Source organism: Trichoderma atroviride, chromosome 5 (genome assembly GCF_020647795.1).
Source record: "Trichoderma atroviride chromosome 5, complete sequence".
Taxonomy (NCBI): domain Eukaryota; kingdom Fungi; phylum Ascomycota; class Sordariomycetes; order Hypocreales; family Hypocreaceae; genus Trichoderma; species Trichoderma atroviride.
Genome location: NC_089404.1, coordinates 2847371 through 2871291, shown reverse-complemented (window position 1 = coordinate 2871291; position 23921 = coordinate 2847371). Strand labels below are relative to the sequence as shown.

Genomic DNA, 23921 nt, shown 5'->3' with positions numbered 1-23921 from the left:
AGTGTCGGCTGATGTTAGAGAGGGGATCTGGTTAGGATTTGCAGCATCGTAAGGGCTGTACGAGATGCTCGATTCGTCTTGTGTGGGGATGAGGATGATTAATGGAGTATTGTCTTTTTTAGTGTTAGTAGGTGAACAGCTGCCTGAGGCGGATGTAAATGAAACATACTGTTTTCGGTACAGAAAACCACAAGATATTTATCGTTGAGAAACTTCAAGTCCACAAGCAACCGGGAGCCAAGATCGATGACGCAGGCCACCACCGGCTTGTTATCGCTGATTCCATTTGTTATCGCCATGTCCATCCGGAACAAGTGTACTTTGCTGGGATCCTGCTGCGACGCCAACGCAGTAAAGACAGTACCGCTTCTTTTGCTAGAGCCGAGCATTTTCATGTCCATCTTGGTGATGGGCTTTCCGATGGATAGCTTGACTGGCTTGCCGAAGCGGACGCTGCGTCTCTTTGCCTCGGCGATGCTGCTGAAGATGTTGTTGGACCATGTCGTGGCGTAGTTGACGAGGAAGTCGACGTGTGGGAGGGCTTTCATGCTGGGCTGGCCGGCTTCGTGCTTTTTGAGCTGCTTGTCCAAGACGTCTAGCAGTGTTGGGCCGTCGTCTATAAATTTCAAGTCGGAGTCGTAATCCTCTTTGGCAATCTCACTGAGGAAAATGTCGAGAGGGCTATTTGTGAGGTAGCGCTCAATGTAGGTCAGCACTTTTGTGTGGTCCATCATGGCTTCCTTGTCAGTGAGTTCGTCGGCTCCAGTTCCAGGTCCGCCCAGCTGGTCGATTTGGAAGCGGAGCCACGCTGAAAAGGCGGAGAAATGCTGGAGCTCGTCCATTGTGTGGATGAGGACCTTGTGTCCGACTAGGGTGAGGCAGCTGATGGTGTCGAGAACACGGTTGAGATGGGGAATGGATAGGCCAATGTCTTCGCGGTCGTTGTAGAAGCGGGCCAGACCACGTAGGCGGCTTAGGATGATGGAGCAGCGCTCGAGGGCTGGGAGGAAATATTGATGGACGAGGCTGCGGAGACCTTCTAGGCCAGATGTGACTGCCTTGTCCCAGCGTTTGTGGCCCTGAAAATGCGGATTAGCTTTGAAGAAATGTGATGGATGAAGCTGATTACTTACCCGCTCTGCTAGGCTATCGACGAGCCACTCCTTTACAGGAGGGTGAGCGTGGCCAGTCAAAGCCGTATGAAACAGGGCAGAGACAATTTCGTTTGGGCCGCCGTTCATCTCTTCCAAGTCGCCATGTACGCTGCGTAGGAAGCGAGCCGGAAGCTCTCTTGCGTTTTTCCACTCGAGCTGCATATGAAGAGATGTTTGTTTCAGGTATCGTAGCAGTGCTTGGAGGGTAGTGAGTTTGGAGGATAGAAGAGACAGATTGATGGGAGAAAAAGAGAGGAATGGTAAGTCCATAGGAACAAGATGAACCTCTTGTGGCTCATTTTGGTTTTCTGCGTAGATGAGAGAATGCGTTGATGTTCGTGGGTGAGCTGCATGGAGTATCATGTGCATTGCACTTGACGGTGCTGACGCTGGCGAGTCTAGCAGTGGCTGTGGAAAGGTTCCAATGACGAAGGAGTCGTAGATGCTGAGCTGCAATTTGCCATTGCTGGTTCCCACAATCATCACCTTGACTTGATCGTAAGTGTCTCGCTTGGGAGTCCGGAAGAGAAAGTCGATGCCGCTGCGAAGAGTGAAGACGGTAGCATCCTCGCTGTCCAAGAGTTAGGCCATCACAAACCAAGCTAGATCAACAGACGTAGAGAAAAAGAACCAAAGCTCACCCTGCGCCAGCACTACTCGTCGGCAAGGGGCTGATTCTGGGCAGCGCCGTCTCAACTTCCAGAAAGGTGAGCTCTTGAGGCAGATCGAGAGGCGTCTTGGCTCCTGGCTCGGTCCATCCTTGTGTGAAGTCATCCCCAAGCCTTTTAGCGATGGCTCCATCTGCCTTGCTTGCGATGATGGCGGTCGACCAGCCAATGTGCGTGATTGTGGCTTCAGCCTTGTCGCAGACCGGGATATGATGCGCAGCCTTGTTGTTCTCCAAGCCCATGAGCCGCACAACGCCATCACTCCACCCCAGAGATAGAAATTGGCCTGTGATTTTACGGTTAGCATAGGCATGCACAGTGGGATATACAAGAAAATGCACATCTATATGCATATTACAAGGGCATATTTACCATCAGGTCTCCATGTCACTGCGCACACCTCGGGCACTTTCTCTCCAGGCGAAGCAACCTGGTGTATCTTGGAAACAACTTGACCCGGTGGCCGGTACACAAGCAAGTTACTGTCGTCCTGATCCCAAGATGCCGCCAGATCGAGAGTCGGACAGCTGATGGGGAAGCGTCCTCCAGGCGGCGTTTTGGACTGGAGCTCAGTTTCGCCCAGAAGCTCCAGCTCCTTTGCCTGTGCCATTTCTGCGATTCAAATCATCCCCATGAGGAAAGTTTGTACATGGGCTTCAAGAATTCCGCCAAGAGGAGCGCATTTCTGCAAATGCGAGGTGGTTTGTTTGGATGATTGCAGGAGCCAGCCATGATGATGGCGTGGTTCGGCACGCGTCTGGAATTTTTGGTATGCATTTTGAGGACAAGACTCTACTGTTATAAGTTGCTGCAATAGAGATCCGAGCACATACGACCATAGGTAGTGGAGAACTCGGGGTCCCGTCTGCTCCCCCATAGATAAGCCACTAACCGGCAGATTAGTAGTTGGGTGGGTGACCACCAGCGAACACCGGCTGTTGTATGTTTTTTGCTCCTTATAGCTTCGTGGCATTATCCTTATAACCTGCCTCAACACCACAACGAGCACATACGACCATAGGTAATGGAAAATTCGGGGTCCCGTCTGCTCCCCCATAGACAAGCCATTAACCGGCAGATTAGTAGTCAAGTGGGTGACCATTGGCGAACACCGGCTGTTGTATGTTTTTGATATTTTTGCCAATCGTTGTAAGAGTCAAGCATAAGCTCCATCTGTATGTCGAACCCTTTTTTGCATGACAGCATCTCTAAGGCTGAGCAGGGTCTTTTCCCATTAAGAAGTATGCCCGCTAGTCCAACTTGTTGGCTTGTTGGCATAGTTGAAGGGGTTCAAGCCAAACGCCGTCCAGGAACAATGGCTCGGGCCTCCCCTTCCCAGCCGCATTTTGCTTAACTGGAGACTATTAATGTGCTGCATATGCTTCTTCATAGGGCCAACAGGCGTTCTTTGCTGGCATCAGTGATCAAATCTTTGGGGGCCCTGGGAGATCTACTTCAGCTGAACCAGAATCAATAGACTACCGATAGTCTTATGTGAGAAGACTTGACTCGGCCAACAATACAAGCCAATCTCTCGTTCTGCGACTCAGAAGGAACGCCAGCTGGCCTAGATAGCATGGCAGCATCTACGTGACTCGAACTAGGCATTCACCGCTAATAACCTCCATAATTGCATCAATATCTGCTCGACACAGGCGGCTTGCCGTGCCGCCTCCTACGCTGCTACAAGCAAGTCATGCTGCCTCAAGTCCACTGTGAATGCCGCCTTCGCTAACAGTAAAGTGAGCGGCCTGGTTCGCTTGCAGTATGTACCGGCGCCGATTGCATGCCCGGCCGATGGTCTGAATCGGATCAAGGGGGCCAGCGGAAAGGGCTTCACGGTTCAATGCGGCACTGATCACCCCTCGTGGCGATATCAAATCCGTGGCAACGCTTGACTTTGCCAACTGCATTAGTCTCAATAGCCAGCAGATCAAGGAGCCAAGTGGTAGAAGCTTCACCATTGCCTGCAATGCAGACCGTCCGGGAGGTGACTTGGCGACGAAGCCGCTGGGCTGTTCTGGCGACTGCATCACCTGGTGTGATCGGACCAATAGCTGCCTTGCTGCTGTGTATCACGATGGCCAGTGTTGGTTGAAAGAGACCTTGTCAACTGCTTCTACGCGGACAAACTGCCAAGTCGCCGTGCTGAGCAGCAAGATTCCGATATCAATGTCCACGAAGAAGACGACATCAATATCTACGCAAAAGACGACATCGATAGCAACACAAAAGACCTCATCAGTCTCTGGAGTCACGACCTCACCAGTCTCCGCCGTCACGGCCACAACGTCTACGTCCACAAATGACTCGGCTATTATTAATAGCAAGGTATACCTAATTCACCAGTCTGCCAAAGAGTTCCTTCTCAAAAGTGAACGCCTAACCAAGGCTGCTTTTTGCAAGGCCTACAACCTGGCATTTATTTAGCTAAAATATGTATGACATATTTGTGCTTCACAGACTTCATTGAAGCTGTGCCTTGCCGAGACTCTGGTCAGCTGGCAGAACAAATTCTTCGCCATCCGTTTCTTCATTATGCTGCGCGCAACTGGCACCGCCATATCAAGATTTGAGAGAAGTTTGATGACTTTGATAGTATTATCGGCCGATTGACTAAACCAGGTTCCCTAGAGCTATTGGCATGGGGAGAAGTAGCTGGGATAGCCAATCTTGATACAGCGGAGAATTCATGGGATATTGCGACAATGGCCAACATTCCATGGTTAGCTGAATTTCAGTCAAGAGGCAGTATTATCACGGAAGACATGATTGAAAAAGCGGTCAGTCATAGCTACACAGGCTATAATTTCATGAAGTCTCTTACTGGAAAGCCTAGCTTTCATCTTACTGGAAGTGCTATCTATGCAGCTGTTAAGTATATCGATTACGAAATAATTCGCTAATTATAAAAGTCCATGTATAACTACTGTTAATAATATATATAGTCTTATTAACAAAAGCTAGGACTGATCTAACACTGTCTTCCGGTTTCATAGGTACTTGGAAGGTAGGTGAATAATCCTCTATAACTTCAGTAGTAAGGACTAAGTTAAAATGTATTTTGCACTAGCAGCTAACTGCGTTGCAATGAATCACAATTGCAAACTCTTCGTTACAGTAATTAAATAGTAATTAAATACTATAGAAATCAAACCCCCCTGAATGCTTAAGTTGTCAGCGACTGCGCCAACAACACAGCACTGTACTAAAGTACAAAATGGAAATTACACGTATTAAATGGTGAAGCTTCGACGACTGCGCCAGCAATAACGTTACCGTTTTGATACTACAACGCCGAAATCAAATCTTTTGAATGGTAAAGTTGTCAACGACAGCGCCAGTAGAGTAGACGCGAACACCAGCCATGCCCTTCTTGTACGTCGAGTCGCGGTACTGGATGTAGGGGTTGCCGTCGACCCAGACGTTGATGGAGTTGCCGATGGCACGCACCCTCAGCCGATACTTTTGGTTGACGCGGATGCCAACGTTGTTCTGGTCGAGTTGTTTCCAGCCGCCGCCGGCCCGGCCCAGGATGACCCTGCTGGAGGCGTCGATGCCGACGTAGTAGCCCTTGTAGGCGTCGGGGCCGTTGCCGACATCGGTGGTGCGGAACAAGAAGCCGGCGTTTCTATTGTCGCCGCTGTGCGTCAGGGCCACGTCGGCCTCGAGGACAAAGTCCTCAAACGTGGCCTGGTACGCAATCTTACCGCTGGTGACGTCGCTGGCCACCAGCTCGCGGGTGCGGGCATCGAAGCCGCCGTCGTAGATCTGCCAGTTTATGAGGTTGCGCTCAAAGTCGTCAAACACGACCGTCGAAACGGACACGTCGTCAAAAACCGCCTCGGTCTCGTACGTGCGCACGCCAACCTTGCCAGAGCGGAAGGTGCCGTCGCGAACGGTCAGCGCGGGACGGTCCACGTTGTTGACGTAGACGGCGATCTGGTCGCCCGTGGCCAGCGCCTTGATGGTGAAGGGACGGTCGGCAGAGACGCCGACCTTGGCGCGGCCCAGCTCTCTCCAGTCGTTGTTGGCGCGGCCGAGGACCAGGTCGCCGGCCAAGTTGACGCCGGCATAGTAGCCATGGTACTGGTCGCCGCCTTTGCCAATGTCTGAGGCGCGGAACATGATGCCGGCGTTGCCAGACCGGCCGGCGCGCAGAGTCATCCGCGCCTCAAAGGCCACGTCGTTGAAGTTGACGTCGTAGTAGGCCTTGTTGCTGAAGGAGGTCATGGCCAGGGCCTTGGACGAGGTGTCGGCGCCGCCCTCGGCCACGATCCACTGGTTCTTGGTACCGTCGTCGAAGCTGAAGCTGCGAATGGGATCAACGCAAGCCCAAGTCTGGCCAAAGATGCGAGAACAGTCGCTGCCAGCCTTGGGGTTCCAGTTGGTCAACTCGGAAACGGTAACGCCGTAGCGAGAAGCAATGTCCTGGCAGCTCTGGCCGGATTCCACAAAATGGAACCTGTTGCACGAGTTGATCATGTCGGGCTGAATGGGGGAGGGGGTCTTGACTCTAGAATAATTGTCAGCTCAGTATGATATGATTGATCAGATACATGTAGTATAGTAGTACGGACGCGTTGGGAGGAGCAGTTGGCTTGTCCGTTTGTGAGCCAAGAATACCGACGCAGGTATACGTCTTGGCCCAGAGCCCCGTGCATCGAGGGCCAACTCTGGGGTTCCATTTGGCGAAATCCTCTATGCTGATGCCGTTGTTGGTGATAATGTCGGCGCAGCTATCGCCTTCCTTGACAAGGTAGAACTTATTGCAGTTGTCGACTATGCCAGGCTGAGTAGGCGTGGGGGTGACGACCCCGTTGCCGGTAGTCGTCGTGGTCGACGGTACGGCCGTTGGGCTGCTAGTCGAGCCAAGGACGCCTACGCAGGCATATGTCTTCGCCCACAGACCGGTGCACTGGGCGCCGACCTTGGGGTTCCATTTTCTAAAGTCTTCGACGTTGATGCCGTTGGCGGAGGCAATGTCGGCGCAGCTCTCGTCCTCCTTGACAAAGTAGAACTTGTTACAGTTGTCAACCATGTTGGGCTGGGTCGGAGTAGGTGTGGTTACGCCATTACCGGTGGAAGCAGTGCTAGGCGCGGTAGTTGGCTGGGTGGTTGTGCTCCTGGGAAGACCAAAATTGACCTCGACGCAGTACGAGTTGCCAATCTTCATGCCGCTGCAGTCATCTTTAACGAGGGGATTCTGCAGCCGTGTTAGTACATAATCGACACCATAACCTCTTAACAAGCTCGAAAACCTACCCAGTTGCGAAAGTCGTTGGCCGAGATGGACCACGCCGCTTGGAGACTATCACAAGTCACAGAGGCATCAGTCTTCTCTTCCCAGTACGTGCAGTCCGAGGCAGTTTCGGGATCGACCTTGCCGACAGGCTTCTCACCACGCTTGGTGCGGGCGTGAGGAGCGGCCAAGATGGCCGGGACAATGAAAAGCCCGTTCAAGAGAGCCAATATAAGCTTCATGGTGTATGCCTTGTGCTGGCGCTTATCTGCGGAATACTACCACAAGCAGAACACGAACTTACATAAACCCAACTTATATGCCATTTCGGACTTGCCCTGCTGCTCTTTGCCTTGTTGGCCTTCCGTTCCGCGCCCACCCGTTCATGGAGGCCGACGGGTCGTCGATGGACGCCAAGCTTATAGGATTCATGGTAGCGGAAAAGAATAACAGCAGACAAAGATTCCTGCACGAAACCTTGCTCCTCATCCGGTTGACCGGGGTATGACCAACGATTTCCAGCCATGAGAAGAGAAGAATTTTTTTTCTTGTTCACGGAGTTTTGGTACGACGAGCCGGATGATGGCCGAAATGAGGGTGGTGCCGAACGTTGTTATACGGGAACCTGCAGCATGCCGTGCTTGGCAGACTGTCGGCTGGTGGGGAGGGTTGCAGCTGGCTTGTGAAATAACAGGCCTGGAGACGAACAATAAGTAAGCTTGAAAAATCCTGCAAGCCACCGGACAGTCGGAACTGAATCCCAAGACGGTTGTGGCGGCAACTTGGGTTGCTGAATGAACATGAGGTTGATGGGAGTGTAGGTCGCCTCAGAGCCACCATTGATTGGCTACTTGTAACGTCAACATTGCAGATCATCACCCGTGAGGAAAGATAGTTCTCAATTCCAGTAAGCATCTTATTTCTAAACGTGACTGGGGCATGGCGAGCAGGAGAGTCGCAAAAAAAGTTGTAATTTACGCGAGAGGAGCACAAGGACTGGACCTGCGGAAGTGAATGTCGAGGGACTTATGCCAGTCCATGAATCAATTTTAACTAGGCACCGTTAAATGGCGCTGCGGATCACGGTTGGTCGCGTGTTAGACACGGACTTGGTCCCAGCCGTGAACTGGGTTTAGGCAGTACCACAGGCCAGGAACAATCTTGCTGTCACACTCGGCGACAGAGCCGAGTGAGGGATTAATCTTCAAGAATAGGTCCATGGGCATAGCCCGCTTGGCGAGCAGGCTCGGGCACCTGATTCCCTCCTCGGCCTGGATATACTTGCCACAGTTGTTGGTCGTGCCTTTGGCTACTTTGGCCCCGTCCGGCGGAGGGACAACTTGGTTAGCGTAGCCGTCACCGGAGCCTCCCTCGCCGCCAATGTCCCCGTTGCCAGGGGTAGTGCCGGGAGAGCCAGGGTCGGTATACTCGCCGCCGGGTTGGCTAACGCAGATCACTCGGCCCCAGAAGGGTTCAGTGCTATAAATGTTCCGGCAGTCATCCTTGAGAGCTAGGTTCCACTTGACAAGCTTGGCCCACGACGTGCCGTACCGCACGCCAATCACCACGCAGTCCTCATCCTTGCTCTGGACCTTGTATAGCTCGCTGCATTTCTCCGGCAGACAGAGCTCCAGGCCCGCGGGCACACTGCTGCAATTGAGCAGGTTGGGGTTGAGGAAGAAGAGCGACGCCGCCGACACAGAGTTTGCCAGAGCAATACTGTCACAGGTGTCGCCGTTGCGTGTGCTGTACGTCTGCTTGCTGGTGCACACGCTGGGTCTGGTGACGTTGACGTTGATGGGCGGAGAAAGAGTATCGGTTGGCCCTTTGACATTGCACCCTACGACAAGTCAGCATTCTTCATCTAGATTTGCAATTGAAAATGACCTCACGCTTATTGACAGTTTCCAGTGCCTGAGCAAAGAGCTCGTCGTATGCAGAGTACGGCGACTGCTGCATTATGCGTAGCTTGGCTTCGTAGCAGTAGGAGCACAACTGCGCGTCAGGCATGGCTTCGAGGCTGTCGTAATCCTCAAAGGCATCGATAATGTCTGCGTAGTACAGTTAGCTGACATAAAGACGCCAGAGTTGTGGTGGTGGCGCGTCGACTGACCATTGCAGTACTTTCCAGTGTCCTTGTCTTTGAGGCAGGTTTCGTCCCAGCCGGCAAGCGTCGTTTCAATAAGCGTCGCGACGGGGTATCCGGGGATCAGATCAGGTGTTGAAGCGCAGACGGCGGCAAGACGTCTCCTGGTGTTGAGCAGAGATCTCTCACAGGTGGCCTGGCAGACGCTGTCGGTCAGCGCAGGGCTGTCGAGAGAACCGCGGTAGCCCCTCTCGCGAAAGTTGGCGACGAATTCATCGCACTGGATTGTCTGCTGCAGTAACTGCTGGCAGTTGGAGTTGAGTTTAGAGCCTTCTAGCTGCTTGTTGGTAACGAGCTGGAACCCGGTAGCGCGGCTCTTGAGCGAAACAGTAGCAGCAAGGGGCGCGAAACCGCCCAGAAGGGGCAATACAAGCAACAGGTTCTTCATCATGAACATTAGAGTTTCGTGAAGTCAACGTTTAGATGCGAGTGTGTAAGCGGTTGATCCCGAATCTCTCGACGGGCATGGCTCAGCTGTTATGTGGGCGGCCGAAACTTGACCGAGGGTCGCGACCTACTTCGGAATGGTAATGATTCGGCCCCGTCTTTTGGCCATATATTTCTCCGTATCAACGGACTATATTACAAGGTGCAAGAGGCAGGGAACCTTTGCGTGCCAAGGCCCAGCCTGGTGCATGGGGGCAGGCTGCAGAATCGGGGACATAGAGTAAAAAGGCCTCCTCTGCCATCACCCCATTTGTTTAAGCCGACGTTTCCCTGCATGTGAGTACGGCCAAAAGCATATTTTCCTTCCCGCATGGCCAGAATTTTCTCTCGTTGTCCATTTCATTCTTCGCTTTCTTCTTCGTGAAATACCCAACATGAAGATTCTTCTGACCTTTACATTATTGCTGAGCGCTCTTGTCCAGCTCTCCGTGCAGCAAGACGGCGAGTGTAGCGATACCAAGCTCTGTCCTGAAGGATGTTGTAGCAGCGCAGGCCATTGTGGTTATGGACCCGACTATTGCGGGCAAGTAGATCCGAATCAGCCCATGTGTATACACGTTGCGTGTATACGTCTATCGTGCTCTCAACCTGCCGACTAACACATTTGTCTAGAAAGGGATGCCAGAGCACCTGTGATCGCAAGTCTGACTGCAACCCTGGTTGGGCGAGCAACGATTTTAGCAAAGGAGATAAATGCCCCCTTAATGTCTGTTGCAGCAAGCACGGCTTCTGTGGCTATACCGAGGAGTTTTGCAAGGGCAATGAAGTCAAGAGGCCCTCGTGCTCCATCAGTGACACTCCCGTAGACCGAGTTATTGGATACTATGAGGGGTGGGCAACTTCCAACCGCCGCTGTAATGCCCTGCGACCAGAAGAGATTCCCTATGGCGCCTACACCCATCTCATCTTCAGCTTCGCCACCATCAATCCCAAGTCGTTCGAGGTCTCGCCCGGCAACTACGAGACCGAGGACATGATGGAGAGAATTGGCACCATGAAGCTCCTCCAGCCCGATCTCAAGATCTGGGTTGCCTTTGGCGGCTGGGCGTTCAACGACCCTGGACCAACCCAGACAATCTTTAGCGACGTGGCTGCCTCCGAGGCCAACACTGAGACGTTCCTCAGCTCGCTCGTCAAGTTGATGGATAAGTTTAACTTTGATGGCGTGGATATTGACTGGGAGTATCCTGTCGCTACCGACCGCCACGGCCGTGATGAAGACTATGAGAACATTGTCACTTTCATGAAGAAGCTCCGAGCACGCATGGATAGGTACCGCAGAGGCGTATCCATGGCCCTGCCTGCTAGCTACTGGTACCTCCAGCACTTTGACATTGTTAAGCTTGAGGAACACGTCAACTGGTTCAACCTTATGACGTATGACATGCACGGCGCCTGGGATATCGACAATAAGTGGACTGGTCCATGGGCGAACTCGCACACCAACCTAACCGATATTCAGCTTGGCTTGGATCTCCTATGGCGCAACAAAATCAGCCCCAGCAAAGTCACCATGGGAATGTCCTACTATGCGCGTACCTTTACCCTGACAGATCCCGGCTGCAACAAGCCCGGCTGCCGCGTTAGCTCACCCGGCGAGGCAGGCAAATGTTCCGGCACGGCGGGTGTGCTGCTCCACCCCGAGATTCAGGACATCATCTCCAAGAACAATTTGAAGCCTGTGCTTGACCGGGAAGCTGCCGTCAAGACCGTCTCATGGGGCAACCAGTGGACCTCGTTTGATGATGCTGCAACTTGGCGCCTCAAGGCTAACAAGCTGCGCGGCCAGTGCATCACGGGCTTCATGGTGTGGGCCATTAGCCACGATGACGAGTTCGGCACCAACGCCGAGGCTCTGGCTTCTGTCCTGGGTCGCAAAAAGCCTGACTTTCCCAACTTTACCATCCGGCCCAAGGTGGAAGACAGTCCCGATCTTGAGTCCAAGACGTGCCGTTGGACAAGCTGCTTCGAGGGCTGCCCGTCTGGATTTAAGGAGGTCCAGCGCGACGGCCACAAAGAGATTATGCTGGACACAACGCCCTGCTTTGGCAAGGGTTACGGCTTTAGTCGTCTTTGCTGCCCGACGAGCGCCAAGTCTCCCACGTGTACCTGGCGTGGCCACAGAAATACTGGCAAGTGTAAGCCCGGCTGCAACGACTTTGAACTTGAAGTCGGCTCACTGAGTGTGGGCTGCCGTTCGGGGTACCAATCAGCTTGCTGCAGCGATACCTTGGTCACGTCCCTGTACAGCAAATGCGTCTGGACCGGATGCACTGGCCAGGGCAAGGATGCTTGTACGGGCAATAACCCGCATTTCCTCACTTCCAGCAGCGTGGGCTCGGGTGGTATGAAAGCCTGCAGCAAAGGCGAGAAGAGAAGTCTCTGCTGCGTCTCGCCGGCGCCCTACGATGTTGCTGGCAAATGCGAGTGGCGAAAGAAGGCCGGATTTCTCAACGCGGATAATGAGAAGCTCCTCTGCGAAGGTGCATGCTCGTCGAACCAGCTGATGATGGCCCGAGAGAGCGGCCTCATTATTGGTAGCGAAGGCGGCGACGGCTGCTATGGCGATCTCGCCTTCTGCTGCACGGAACCCGAAAAGTTGAAGCCTCGAGATGAAGACCCTGGATCGTCACAGGGTCGCGAGTTCCAGGCTCTGATCCGTAAGTACATGGAGAACCCGACCTGTCCCGCTACCATTCTCTTCCCTCAACTCCATGACAAGTTTGTTCGTAAGCGCTCCTTGGAGTTCGAGGCAGCCGAATACAACGTATTGCGCGCCAGAGCAAAGGATTGCACTCTGGATACCTGGGTCCGGCTGCTTCAATACGCAACGCTGGTGTTCTCGGTCAGCCGCGCTGGCATGGATCCCCTCGTCAAGGTCTGGGATAAGGAATTTGCCGGCAACTATGACAAACAGCTGGAGTACAATAACCTCCACGCATTTTTGTTGAAGTATAAAGATTATGAGCCTCGCAGTGTTGTGGAGTGGGTGCTCTACAACCCAACTCGAGCCGGACCAGGCATCAGAGGTGCGGATGCCGCCAGCCAGGCACTGTGCCGAGTTCCAGGCTCCAAGGCCCGTAGCATTCCCGAGTCCACCATCTCTAATATTGACAGCAGAAAGATTGATGCGTGGGGAGGCGGGTCGGGTTACATTCCCGCCTTAGACACGATCCTAACTGCCATTATTAGCGGAGCCATCTCGCTGCATTATGCTCGCTGGCAGTATTATCAAAGCTCCCAAAACGGAAACGTCCCAGGGCCTATGCTTGAGATGGCGTACTGGCTTGGCCGCCAGCCTGGCCATGAGAACAGCGAAGACATTTCAGAATACCAAGATCAGACGCCGCGACCACGCTGGCCATCAGATCGCTGGGTTCGTAAGTTGCATACTTTTCCACTCTGCTCATACTTCTAGTCACGTACTAATGTTTCCCCAAAAGTCTTCCACCTTCACATCGATCCAACAAACCGGAACTGGCTGATAAGTGAAAACGGAAACACGTATGTCGGCGTCAGCAACTTCCGTGTCATGCACGGCCAGTACTGGATGCATGGAAGGAACGGCCAAGCGTGGCGTGTATCTCACAGCAACGGCATATACAACTCGCGTGACGGGTTCTCCTGTCTGGAAGAGCTCGGGAGCCTCTGGTATGTTGGATCTAGAATAACGCTCCCGGACGATCAGCCCGAATGGGCAAGACTGCTTCACCAATGGGGTGAGATGATCTATCGTCAGGGGTACGTCGGCAACCGCGGCCTGAGAATGATCATTGAGCCGCCACAGGGTGGAAGCCGCACCGAAGTCAACCCTCATAACCCAGGAGAACTGTCTCGTGGAGTAATGGGTACATCGGTAGTCGGAGGAAATAACCCGTACGAAATCAACTTCATCTTGTCGGACGAAGGATACGAATTTACCTCTCCTCCTCCCCCGCAAGACCGTGAAGATCCAGACACTCCGGCCTGAATGGTAACGCGTAACGACGAACTCGCACAAAGGCAATCTGTAACTTAGTAACTTAGACGTATAGAAGCTGCACAACGTCATGATTTAACAACTGTTTTGATCTCAACGGCAGCTGTTTGTTTCCTATGTGGCCTGCTGTTCCTTTTGTGAGTACTCTACGCTAGAATTTGTAGCATCAACCAAAATGCGTGTCAGCCTCGCGCGTATATCTGGGTGCGTCTGGAGCAGTGGCGAGGTGTTTATCAGATCAGCTGGCAGGCAATTCCTCTCATCAACAGCATTCACGTCCGCTCCATTAGCCAACAGAACCCTCGCCAAGCCGGCAGCGCCGTGAAACATGGCCCAGTGTAGCGGCGTTCTATCTTTGGTCGTCGCAGGCGGCTTGTTGCCGTTGGGTTGGAGATGCTCAACGACGCGGGAGCCCCAGATGCCGACCTCCCGATTGGGCACACGGAGTGATTTGCGACTAGAGTTTGTGGAAACAGCCAACATGGTAGCTCGAGCATCAACAGGTATACCCCTCGTAATGAATTCCTGGGCAAGATCTGCCAACTCGTTGTCATCGCCGTCGCCATTGTCTAGGTAAAGCGACAAGCAGTGCAGCGGTGTCCAGCCCTCGGCCGTGCACGCAAGGGGATCGGCTCCATGGTCCAGGATAATTCTTGCCGCCTGCAGTGCTTTATAGTAACGTGGCATAGAAGTCTCGGTTGCGGTTGACGGGGCTACAGCACACATTAATGGCGTCCAGCCATTGTCATTAGCGGCATTGACGTTTGCACCTGACGATAATAGAAAGCGTAATATGTCCATCTTCTTGCCCGCAGCGGCCCAGTGAAGAAGCGTCTCTCCGCTATTGTTTTTGATTGATTTCAATGCGTCGTTATGTGGACTGTCAACTGGCAGGCCGGCGGTATACAGGGAGAAAATGTGCATATTGGATCCAAAGGCAGCGTAGTGCAGCGGCGTGTTGCCAAACTCATCCTGAATCGTGACGGACGCACCGTGTTGTAATAACAAGCGAATACCAGTTTCGTGCAAGCAGCGCTTGGGACCCTTTTTAATATGCACCGGCGACCCCAGATGGTGAAGGGCGGTTTCTCCAGCAGGGCCGCGTCCGTTGGGATCAGCACCCTTATCGAGAAGCGCTTTGAGAGCTCCCACCAAGTCAGCCCACGTTGCCGCTGCAATGACGATATTCAGCCCTTCAGCGTTGTTGTTTGGGTCGGCCCCTGCACCGACCAGGCAACCGATGAGCTCTTGCTGGTTCACGTAGTCCAGGCCGTTGCACTCAGCACGAGGATGGCTGAGCAGGTCCGACCTGAAGTCGGCCGCACGGCAGAGAGACAAGTTGATGCATAGCGGCGAGTATCTGAAACGGGCCAAAAGAAGCCGAACCACTTCGACGTGCCATCCTGACACGGCGTTCCCAAGGGCATTCTCCAAGACAGCTTCCGACCAGCCGTCAGCCCAACCCAGAACGTCCTCGACCATGGCAGTCTGACCATGGAGAGTTGTTCGGTTTAGAAGCGTACGGTGGAGCTGTTGCGGAATATTGCTGTCTCCCAAGACCGTCTTTTCGCACATACGAGTGAACATGTCGCGGTTGCCTGTCTGAATGGCCGTTTCTATGGCCGAAGTTTGCGGCTCAGTGAAACCATTGGAAGCCCAAGGGTTGGCACCGGCGTCAAGAAGAATGCCTGCCGCTGTCATGTTATCGCACAACACGGCGACTTGAAGAGCAGAGCCAAAGTCCGGGTCGCAGTAGTTGAGCTCGAGGGCAACAGTGCCGCACAGAGGGACGAGGTTTCGCAGCGCCGACATGTCGTTGTCGCGGACGGAGGCGTGCAGGCGCGCTTTTGGGTCGTCATTGAATGCATCCTTCATTTGCATCCAGAGGCGTCCATCCATGCCTGGCGGTACGGGCCGCGTGGCTGAGGATGGAGGCGGCATTATTCTTGCTTGCAGTTGATGAAGCTTGGTATGGCAGCACTCAAGAATGCAGTGCTCGGATAAAGGAAGCAGCGTCGCCGATGTGCGGAGCCGCGCACATGATGTATGATACCCAAGATAGGTACTAATTAAAGTCTTGATAATTGCCAAAGACATTGATTCATACTGGATGAGTCTCAATCTTGTCGGCTTGGCGGTATCTCGGTCTACTTCATTCATGATCTCTTAGGCTGCCGCTTAGGCTGTTCTTTCTCATCTTTGCTTCCTCTTCCTTGGCATCCATGTGACGAACCGGTCTATACCAGATGGTATAGGGTAGCTTCTTAAGGTAATAAACTGGTTGTAGTTTATATTAGTAGAGCAGGTAGAATGCAGTAGGCAATCTTATTATATAGCTAGTAGGTTAAACATAATATTCAATTTTATTACAGAAAACGTCAATAATGCCGCGGCAACAAACGGGGCCTATAGTGAGAAAGTAATAACAGCAATTCTTGACCAGCGAGGAGACGAGGTGTTTATTACCGCGGGAGTTATTACGACTGTAGCGAGAAACTCACAAAGGAGCGACCAAAAAATGATATCGCTTCTTAATCAGCAAGGAGACTCTATTATTATTACAGAGGATAGTCTATCTACTATTGCTGCAAAGTTTGATAAGGAAATAATGGAACTTGTCTTTAATCAACGAGGAAACGAAATTGCTATTACACAAAAGGTTCTCATAGCGGTAGCAAGGAATCGACACTATTGCAAGGAAATAATAAAACTACTTGTTGATCAAAGAGGAAATGAGATTACTATTACAGAAGAGGTTGTTACAGTTGCAGCAAGAAATACAGATTTAATGACACTACTCCTTGAACAGCGAGGAGACGAGATCACCATTACAGAAAAGGTTATGAAGGCTGCGGTAGCTAGCAGCCAGGCAATGGAATTCCTCTTTGACCGACGAGGAGATGAGATCATTATCACAGAAGAGATTATGAAAGCTGCAGCAGGAAGAAATCAATTCATAGTGGAATTTCTCCTTGATCGACGAGGATACGATATTACCATTACAGAGGAGGTTATTATAGCTGCAGTAAGAGGGAGCGAGGGACATATAGTGATGGAATTACTCCTGGAGTGGCGAGGCGACAAAGTCGCTATTACCGAAAAAAAATCTTATAGCAGCAGCAAGCAATGATAATACCTGCGGCGAAAGAATAATGGAATTGCTCTGTGACAGGCGAGGAGACGATATAACTATTACAGAAGAGGTTATTAAGGCTGCAGCAACAGTTGGTAACGAGCGAGCTCTTGACCTCTTATCCAACCGGACTAATACTGCTCTCGATTGGAGCAAATGGCGCAAAATCTCAAAATTCTATAATGCAACACGCACTGGAGACACGCCCTGTCTTGAGCAGCTTATATATGAAGGAATAAACCCAGATATGAGGAATGTCTACGGAAGAACACCTTTATATATTGTAGCATGCAATGGATATTTGTATTCTGTCTACATGCTAGCGAGAAGGGCAGATGTGGATGTTGATTCAATATCAGAGCATGGCAGAACGCCACTCTTTGGGTCGTCTATCGATGGTCTTCAGCAAATTGTGGGCATTCTACTGGCAAATGGTGCGGATCCATATATTACAGAGATGACGGGCAGACAGCAATTACAGTGGCGAGATAGCATGGTCACTATAAAATAGCTCAAATGCTTGCGCGGGTAGAGAAAAATTAAAATTGATAGCATACAATCTATAAAACATTCTTATTTAACAACAGATTCTTCGCTTTCCTCTATTTCTTACTTTTGTGGCTGTGTTTATATATGGTGTTTCCTCTAATTGTTTTCAGGCATAGCTTACTATCTCCAGGCAGACATGAAGGCAGAATTGGCTTGTCCGTTTGTGCGCTGTAACCCTGTTCCCTGTCTTGACTGCCCATGAGTCGAAGCAAAGACAATTCATGGATGGTCTTCTCTGTTCCCACACTCATACAAAATATGGACAACAACTACGAATACGACAAGATTGACCTGGATGGACCCGCGTTTCGACTTGTGCGGCTTCATCAAGGAGACTGCGGCGACCTCAGTTGCGACCTCTTTCAAGCAGTCCTGCACCAACGCGATGAGATAATACCATATGAAGCGCTTTCTTACACATGGGGGCCGACAGGAGGCCACCACAGCCTCGTTGTCAATGCCCAGAAAATGAGCATCACTGCAAATTTGTACCTGGCTCTCAAGAGCCTCCGTTATCCGCACAGCGACCGAATACTCTGGATAGATGCAGTTTGTATTAATCAGAGTAATGTGAAAGAGAGGAACCACCAGGTTGCGCAGATGAGCCATATTTATAAACAAGCCAGCCGCGTCATTTTTTTTCTGGGCAATGCAACATTTACAACCGATGCATTCATGCTGTTTATGCAGCTTGTTCAGCAGGAGTGCTCTAAGCACGCGTACCGATCCTGGACACGGGACGACGAGCGCTGGAAGAAAATCTGGGCAGTGGCCCAGGAGAAGACACAAGCATTTGACGATGTGCCACGTCAAGGACTCAAAAGCCTTCTCAGTCGTCCTTGGTTTCGCAGGGTCTGGATCTTGCAGGAAGTGGCCAACGCCAAGTCTGCCGTTGTATGTTGCGGGAATTTTGCAATAGCGGCAAATATTTTTGCCATTGCGCCCATCATCTTTGGTATTGATCCAAGCGTGCACTGCCAATCCGTCATCGACATTATGCCTGGTCCTTGGAGACAGAGTTCGTGGTGGAGCGAAAAGCCATGTCTCTACACCTTGTTAATCAAATTTGGAGAGACTGAAGCGAGTGAACCCCGGGATCTCATTTATGCCTTGAAAGCTATAGCCGCCGATTCCGATTCCGATTCACCCGTTTTAACACCAGATTACAATAAGACAGAGTCTCGTCTGGTCTGCGATGTTGTAGGGTTTCTGTTCGGCTTTACATGTGACGATGATTTGTTGAGTGGTGTGTGTACGAGTATCAAAGATGCCATTAAATATCTGGAAAGAGTCAAAGATCACTTGCTATGGAAAGCTGCTAAAGACGCCGACATTGAACGCTTGGATTGTATTCTTCGGGCTCCTGGCGTCAAAATTCCTGAGGATACTATAGATATTGTGGCAGAATATGACACGGCTGGAGAGATGATGAGATTGCTTCTCAGTTCCCGCAACAAAGATTCTGAGGTGGCCGTTGCCAATTTCCTGCTGGCAGTGGAGATGGGCACAGTACCAGCCATAACAGCGCTGGAACATCATATCAGCAACCAAATCACACTCCCCACCTTGGAAGAAAAATTACTAGCAGCGGCATGGAATCAGCATCACGGCTCTTCTCTGATGGAATATTTTCTATCAAATGGTACAAAATTGGATGATTGTACTCGAATCGCAGAAGCTGCAGCCGCTAACAAGGCACATGCTGTTAACATCATACAGCAGCTGCTTCGCCGAGGCTGTCACATTGCCATGACACAACAGCTTCACAGTAATGCGCTGGCAAGTGGTTGCTACAAAGATGTATTAGAACTCTTTATCAAAGGCCCGGGGAGCGACGATCACACGCCTGATAACCCGGCATTGAATAGCGTCAGTGAAAAATCAAGTAACGCCGAGAATGCTAGGGCATTCTTCAGAAGCCAAGCCAAATTTCTACTCCATCATGCAATCTTTGATCATCAGCTGTTCGCCATCTTTAAGTTATCGGGCCAGAAGCTTGAGAGCCACGGCTACATCTTTTTGGAAGAATTTTTCCTATGCGCTGCTGAAGTCTTTGCAGAGTCAGTAGATAAGCCGTCATCAAAACAGCGCGAACAGTTCAATTCGGCAGTCGGCACGATGAATTGGGTCCTTGAAGACAGCGGATTTCAGATCCAGATTACTAAAGACGCTCTGCAAACAGCTATAAATGGAAATTTTGGAAGCGAAATAGTTCGCCTCCTCACAAAGGCACGAGAATTTGTTATTGACTTTGAAGCTGCGCTGCGAGTAGTCAAACTTGGTAACATTCCTTCAGTGGAAAAGATTCTACTATACCAGGAGGGTCTCTTTCGGCGCAATGCATCCATTTTGGATGCGTTTCAAGATTGGTACATCCACAATGATAAGTATATCCACAAAGGCCAGTGGGAAAAACACAATTGGTTGAACCAGGCTGTTAACTGCGAATGCTATGAAGTTACCCAGCTGCTGCTCTCATTTGGTGCCGACACAGAGCGCAAGGACGTCGATGGCCAAACAGCGCTTGCTGCCGCCAAGAGCTGTCGGTTTGCGGCGCTGCTTCTTTCTCATGGTGCCAACATTGACGCGAGAGGCTCCTGTCGCAGAACCCCAGTTCACTGGGCCGTAGCAAAGAAGAATCACTTCCTAGTGGAACTGCTTCTTGTCTGCGGCGCAGATATCAACACCGCAGATAGTTGGGGAGAAACTCCGCTTGATCGGGCCGCCCAATCTGGCGATGATGACATCTCGCTGCTCAAAATGCTCCGTGACTATGGAGCAAATAAGACAACCAAATTTCCTATCTCAGAAAAGATTAGAACTCTACTGCAAGAACCACCGCCGCAGGTTCCTGTGTCCATTAGTGATACAGTACAGGGGCTTATGGAAGAATTCGGTCTGGCTGCAAAACCAAATGGTTGGTTACTTGGCGACGATTACAAGCACCTCCAATTGCACCAAGGGGGAAACGCGCAAGTAAGAAAAGAAGAGTGGACGATGTTTGACGGGATACGCAGCTACTTCAAAGGCCACAAATAACTGTTTGTTTCATGAGCACTGGTTCATAGCTGATTCTCGAATGAGCTTCCGATTGAGATTTGCATAAAACTAATCGATTGTATTCTAAATCTATTTATAATCTTTTACAGTTTAATTCAGTGTTCATAAGAAACCACCTATTACCCATATATATCCATTAAAAAAGAAAAATTCTCTCCCATATGATTGTTACCAAGAGCATCAGCCACATAAAGAAAAACCCCCCACTTCATTACTCAAATTGATGCTTTTATGTCGAGGTTCTTGCTAGAAAACCCGTTCGAACATACCGACCATAGATGTTTCTAAGCATGGTACATATTCTTTCCCATATCTTCGATCCGATGTCTATTGTGCAAACTTGGATTTTGCACGAAGCTTCTTGCCATACTTGTACATTAACAGTGTACCAATGATTCCCATAACACTGAGTCCAGCCAAGACTGTTACACCCTTGTGCACTCCCAAGTTGATAAACATTGGCCTGGCAGCAAGAATGCACCCAGAAGCTATAGCCGACCTGATCAAGTCATTGCCTGTGAAGATTGAGGCCGCGTATTGAGGATACGAGACCGGCACATACATAAAGAGGCCCTGAATGACACAGTATTGGCCGACAGTAAAGATGGCGACACCAATCAGCGGCACGATCCAGTGGATACTGGGCCGAGCAGTCCAAGCAAAGATGAAAAGCCCGACAGGAATGACAACGGAACCGAAAATCGCCGGCAGCAAGCGGTGCTCCTGTTCACGGAATCCGTTCTTAATGTTGTCCGGAATCATGTAAAAGTAAAGGTAGGCAAAGTAAATAACAAGGCCAATGATCGCTCCCACCTCACAGGCCAAGAATGCAGCACCCGTCTTCCCAAGATTGAAGCCATAGAAAGGTGGAAAGACTAGAGGAAAGACCTCGAAAAAGGTAAAGTAAATCGCGTAGGTCAAGGCTGTGTACAGATTCACAAAGAAAACTGACGGGTCCTTGATTGTGATTTCAAACGGTCGGATCAGCGCAGCAATTAGCACAGAAGATCCGGTCATGTTGCGCTGCTCAATTTCACTTTCAGACTGGAGGCGCGAGTCACCAGTGAGCTTTCGAAGTCGCCTGGCGCGCCTCAGCAGAATGTTGGGCGTGGATGTTTCGGGAGTAAGAGCCAGCAAGAAGATGGCCATGACTGCACAGATCCAGACAATTTCCCACAGTGGCCATCTCCAGCCTTTTGACTGTGCTGCAAAGCCAGCAAAGGTAGGCCCGATAGCAGGTCCTGCCCAGAACGATAGCACCCACCAACCAAGGCCGTAGGGGAAGTAGATGAGGGTGAAGATATCACCGATAGAAGCTCCTCCAATTGCAATGCCCACACTTCCAAAGAAGCCAGCAAAGAATCGAATGGCCAAGAGACCACCGAAGCTGTTGATTGCGGCTGCTGGGAATGACAGAGCAAAGAAGACGATGAAGGTGAGGTAGTAAACTGGGTTTCTCCCGATGACTGGAATCTCGGTCAGAGGTCCGAAGATTAGCGGCCCAACGCCGTAAGCCAAGACATATAAAGCAAGACCAAGCTCAGACGCTTCTATGCTGACGCCAAAATGCTCCACAATGCCTGGTTCAGAGAAGGCAAAAACCGAACCGGCTACATAGGTGACCCATGTATACAAGCATATGACGAAGACAATATAGCTCTTCTTCAGCGACGACCAGTTGCGAGGATTCTCTGGATCATCGGTTGTGTACCAATCGACCAGTATAAGCCCATCGTTCGTTTTCTGCGGAGCAATAGGTTCGCTTTTTGTTCTTTGAAGCTCAGCTTGCTGTTCAATGTCGGCTCTTTGGTCTCGATATGGACCGCTTGCTATACTCGCTGCTGTTCTCTCTCTTTTCAACTCCTCCCCGCCCTCAGCAACAGTATCAGAGGAAGAAGCGGATGGAGATAGGGGAGCACCAGGTTGTTGTGAAGTCGAAGGATTAGAGGTTGCCTCTTGCTGTTTCTCGTTGCCTGCTAAGAGTGCTGCATATTGAGGTGGTAGAACGAAACCAGGTTTCTCTTCTGGATATTGCAGCCATTTGTTTCCAGAGACAAGGCGAATGGCTTGGCCAAGCGCTGACTCTCGGAAAAGGTCAGACATTTCTATGTCTTTTGTTGTGTGAAATCTGATATCCTTTTCCCCCGAAAGGTTGTAAGGGTTTGTAAAGTTGTGAAGATGGTAGTTGAAGTGTTGAAGGAAGATGTCGATGTTGAGCTGCTGAATATTCTACTCCAAAACGACTCAAGGCATACTTTATATCAACAGAATTTACCGTCTACCCATTATAAATCACCATCATACGCTGCATGTAAGTCGAAGAGCAGTTTCGAAAACGGAACCCCCGGATGACAAACGTCACAATCCGTGTACTCACGGGATGGCCAACAGGTAGGTGCATGCCGATGACAGGGATTTGAAATGTTCAACTTACAAGTAGATAGCGTTTAATGACAGCTTTTAGCTTCTTTTGATCTGTCGGCACATAACCTCGCCGAATAGATTGCTCCGGATTTGCCACGAACACTGCTTGAATCCACAACAGATCAAATTTAGACTATTTACACGGATCTAGATGGCGCTTAATCAATTCAATTTAGAATCAAATGCATATTCTTACGCGGATATAGTAGGGGAATAGATATTTTTCTTGAAAAGAAGTAATATTCGATTGTTAGATACATACCATCTGACGTCGCCCGATGACGCTGGAGCCAAATGTTGGTGCTTTGTCATATCAGAAAGCTACTTTGTATGTATCGGCATACTTTATTTCGCGAGAAGGATCTTCTAGAAACCCAACCGATTATCACTTCCAGATGTAAGAGCTTATGGGCGTTGAGATCCAAAGACTCGGCTTCAACCGCCCCGCGAAACCTCTTGTGGAAGAGGAAGCTTCAATCAAATTGACGGAATGGGCTAGCTTGCATTTTCTAAATGCAGAAAAAATGCGGCACAGAAATTGCCACTTCAAGTTAGTGTCTCTATAGCTCAGCCGCGCCATTGTATACCAGCTCCTATCGCCGAATCAACTAAACATTGTGAAAATTCGATTTTACGCCCTGTTGCAATTTTATTTCTAATTGCAGAGAATCAAATCGGTAATCAGCTCATGAACAGAGCGGTTCAGAATATAGCTTGTTGCAATTGGTAATGCTACCTGTGAGCTGGCTGCTAGTTTTCGCAATAGACGCTGAATTGGACGTCGACGCGGCTAATGGTATTACAAATTGATCAGTCTACACGTCGTATTCTGTGGTGGGATTCTTAAATCTCATTATGATATCACATCAAAATCCTTATAAAATGGACCAATGATGTAGATAAAGCGATACATGCATCTCGGAGTCACAGCCTTGGCCAATGGTCTCCTTGCTTATAATTGACATTGCCCCAAAGAAGAGCACAGATCTATGTGAAGCAATTGGAAGGGTTTGAAAGCTGAGTCGAAGCCCATCCCATCGGCGAGCAAGGGATATTCACACCGCTAGGTCTCCATTCTTCTTACCTCAGAGAACATAGCTCTGAACCTTGATATTTGGG

At 50.5% G+C, this 23921-nt stretch overlaps 8 protein-coding genes across 8 annotated transcripts; 3 read left to right on the top strand and 5 right to left on the bottom strand.

Moving 5' to 3' along the window:
* Positions 1-3541: 3541 nt before the first annotated feature.
* Positions 3542-4252, top strand: TrAtP1_010160 (uncharacterized protein; the record flags this gene model as incomplete). The annotated part of the gene is made up of 2 exons (XM_066114591.1): positions 3542-3564; positions 3640-4252. 2 exons carry the CDS (start codon positions 3542-3544, stop codon positions 4250-4252), a joined length of 636 nt encoding a protein of 211 aa, XP_065970687.1.
* An 873-nt stretch (positions 4253-5125) lies between these two features.
* Positions 5126-6307, bottom strand: TrAtP1_010159 (uncharacterized protein; the record flags this gene model as incomplete). Its single annotated transcript, XM_066114590.1, has 1 exon — positions 5126-6307. One exon carries the CDS (start codon positions 6305-6307, stop codon positions 5126-5128), a length of 1182 nt encoding a protein of 393 aa, XP_065970686.1.
* Positions 6308-6350: 43 nt separating this feature from the next.
* TrAtP1_010158 (uncharacterized protein) lies at positions 6351-7306 on the bottom strand (the record flags this gene model as incomplete). Its single annotated transcript, XM_014089554.2, has 2 exons — positions 6351-7028; positions 7088-7306. The coding sequence occupies 2 exons, from the start codon at positions 7304-7306 to the stop codon at positions 6351-6353; spliced, it is 897 nt and encodes a 298-aa protein (XP_013945029.2).
* Positions 7307-8161: 855 nt separating this feature from the next.
* Positions 8162-9601, bottom strand: TrAtP1_010157 (uncharacterized protein; the record flags this gene model as incomplete). Its single annotated transcript, XM_014090027.2, has 3 exons — positions 8162-8904; positions 8957-9115; positions 9178-9601. The coding sequence occupies 3 exons, from the start codon at positions 9599-9601 to the stop codon at positions 8162-8164; spliced, it is 1326 nt and encodes a 441-aa protein (XP_013945502.2).
* Positions 9602-10031: 430 nt separating this feature from the next.
* On the top strand, positions 10032-13627 carry TrAtP1_010156 (uncharacterized protein; the record flags this gene model as incomplete). Its single annotated transcript, XM_066114589.1, has 3 exons — positions 10032-10204; positions 10270-13037; positions 13101-13627. 3 exons carry the CDS (start codon positions 10032-10034, stop codon positions 13625-13627), a joined length of 3468 nt encoding a protein of 1155 aa, XP_065970685.1.
* Positions 13628-13750: 123 nt separating this feature from the next.
* On the bottom strand, positions 13751-15535 carry TrAtP1_010155 (uncharacterized protein; the record flags this gene model as incomplete). Its single annotated transcript, XM_066114588.1, has 1 exon — positions 13751-15535. The coding sequence occupies one exon, from the start codon at positions 15533-15535 to the stop codon at positions 13751-13753; it is 1785 nt and encodes a 594-aa protein (XP_065970684.1).
* Positions 15536-17516: 1981 nt separating this feature from the next.
* Positions 17517-20357, top strand: TrAtP1_010154 (uncharacterized protein; the record flags this gene model as incomplete). Its single annotated transcript, XM_066114587.1, has 1 exon — positions 17517-20357. One exon carries the CDS (start codon positions 17517-17519, stop codon positions 20355-20357), a length of 2841 nt encoding a protein of 946 aa, XP_065970683.1.
* Positions 20358-20705: 348 nt separating this feature from the next.
* Positions 20706-22481, bottom strand: TrAtP1_010153 (uncharacterized protein; the record flags this gene model as incomplete). The annotated part of the gene is made up of 1 exon (XM_066114586.1): positions 20706-22481. The coding sequence occupies one exon, from the start codon at positions 22479-22481 to the stop codon at positions 20706-20708; it is 1776 nt and encodes a 591-aa protein (XP_065970682.1).
* Positions 22482-23921: the final 1440 nt, after the last annotated feature.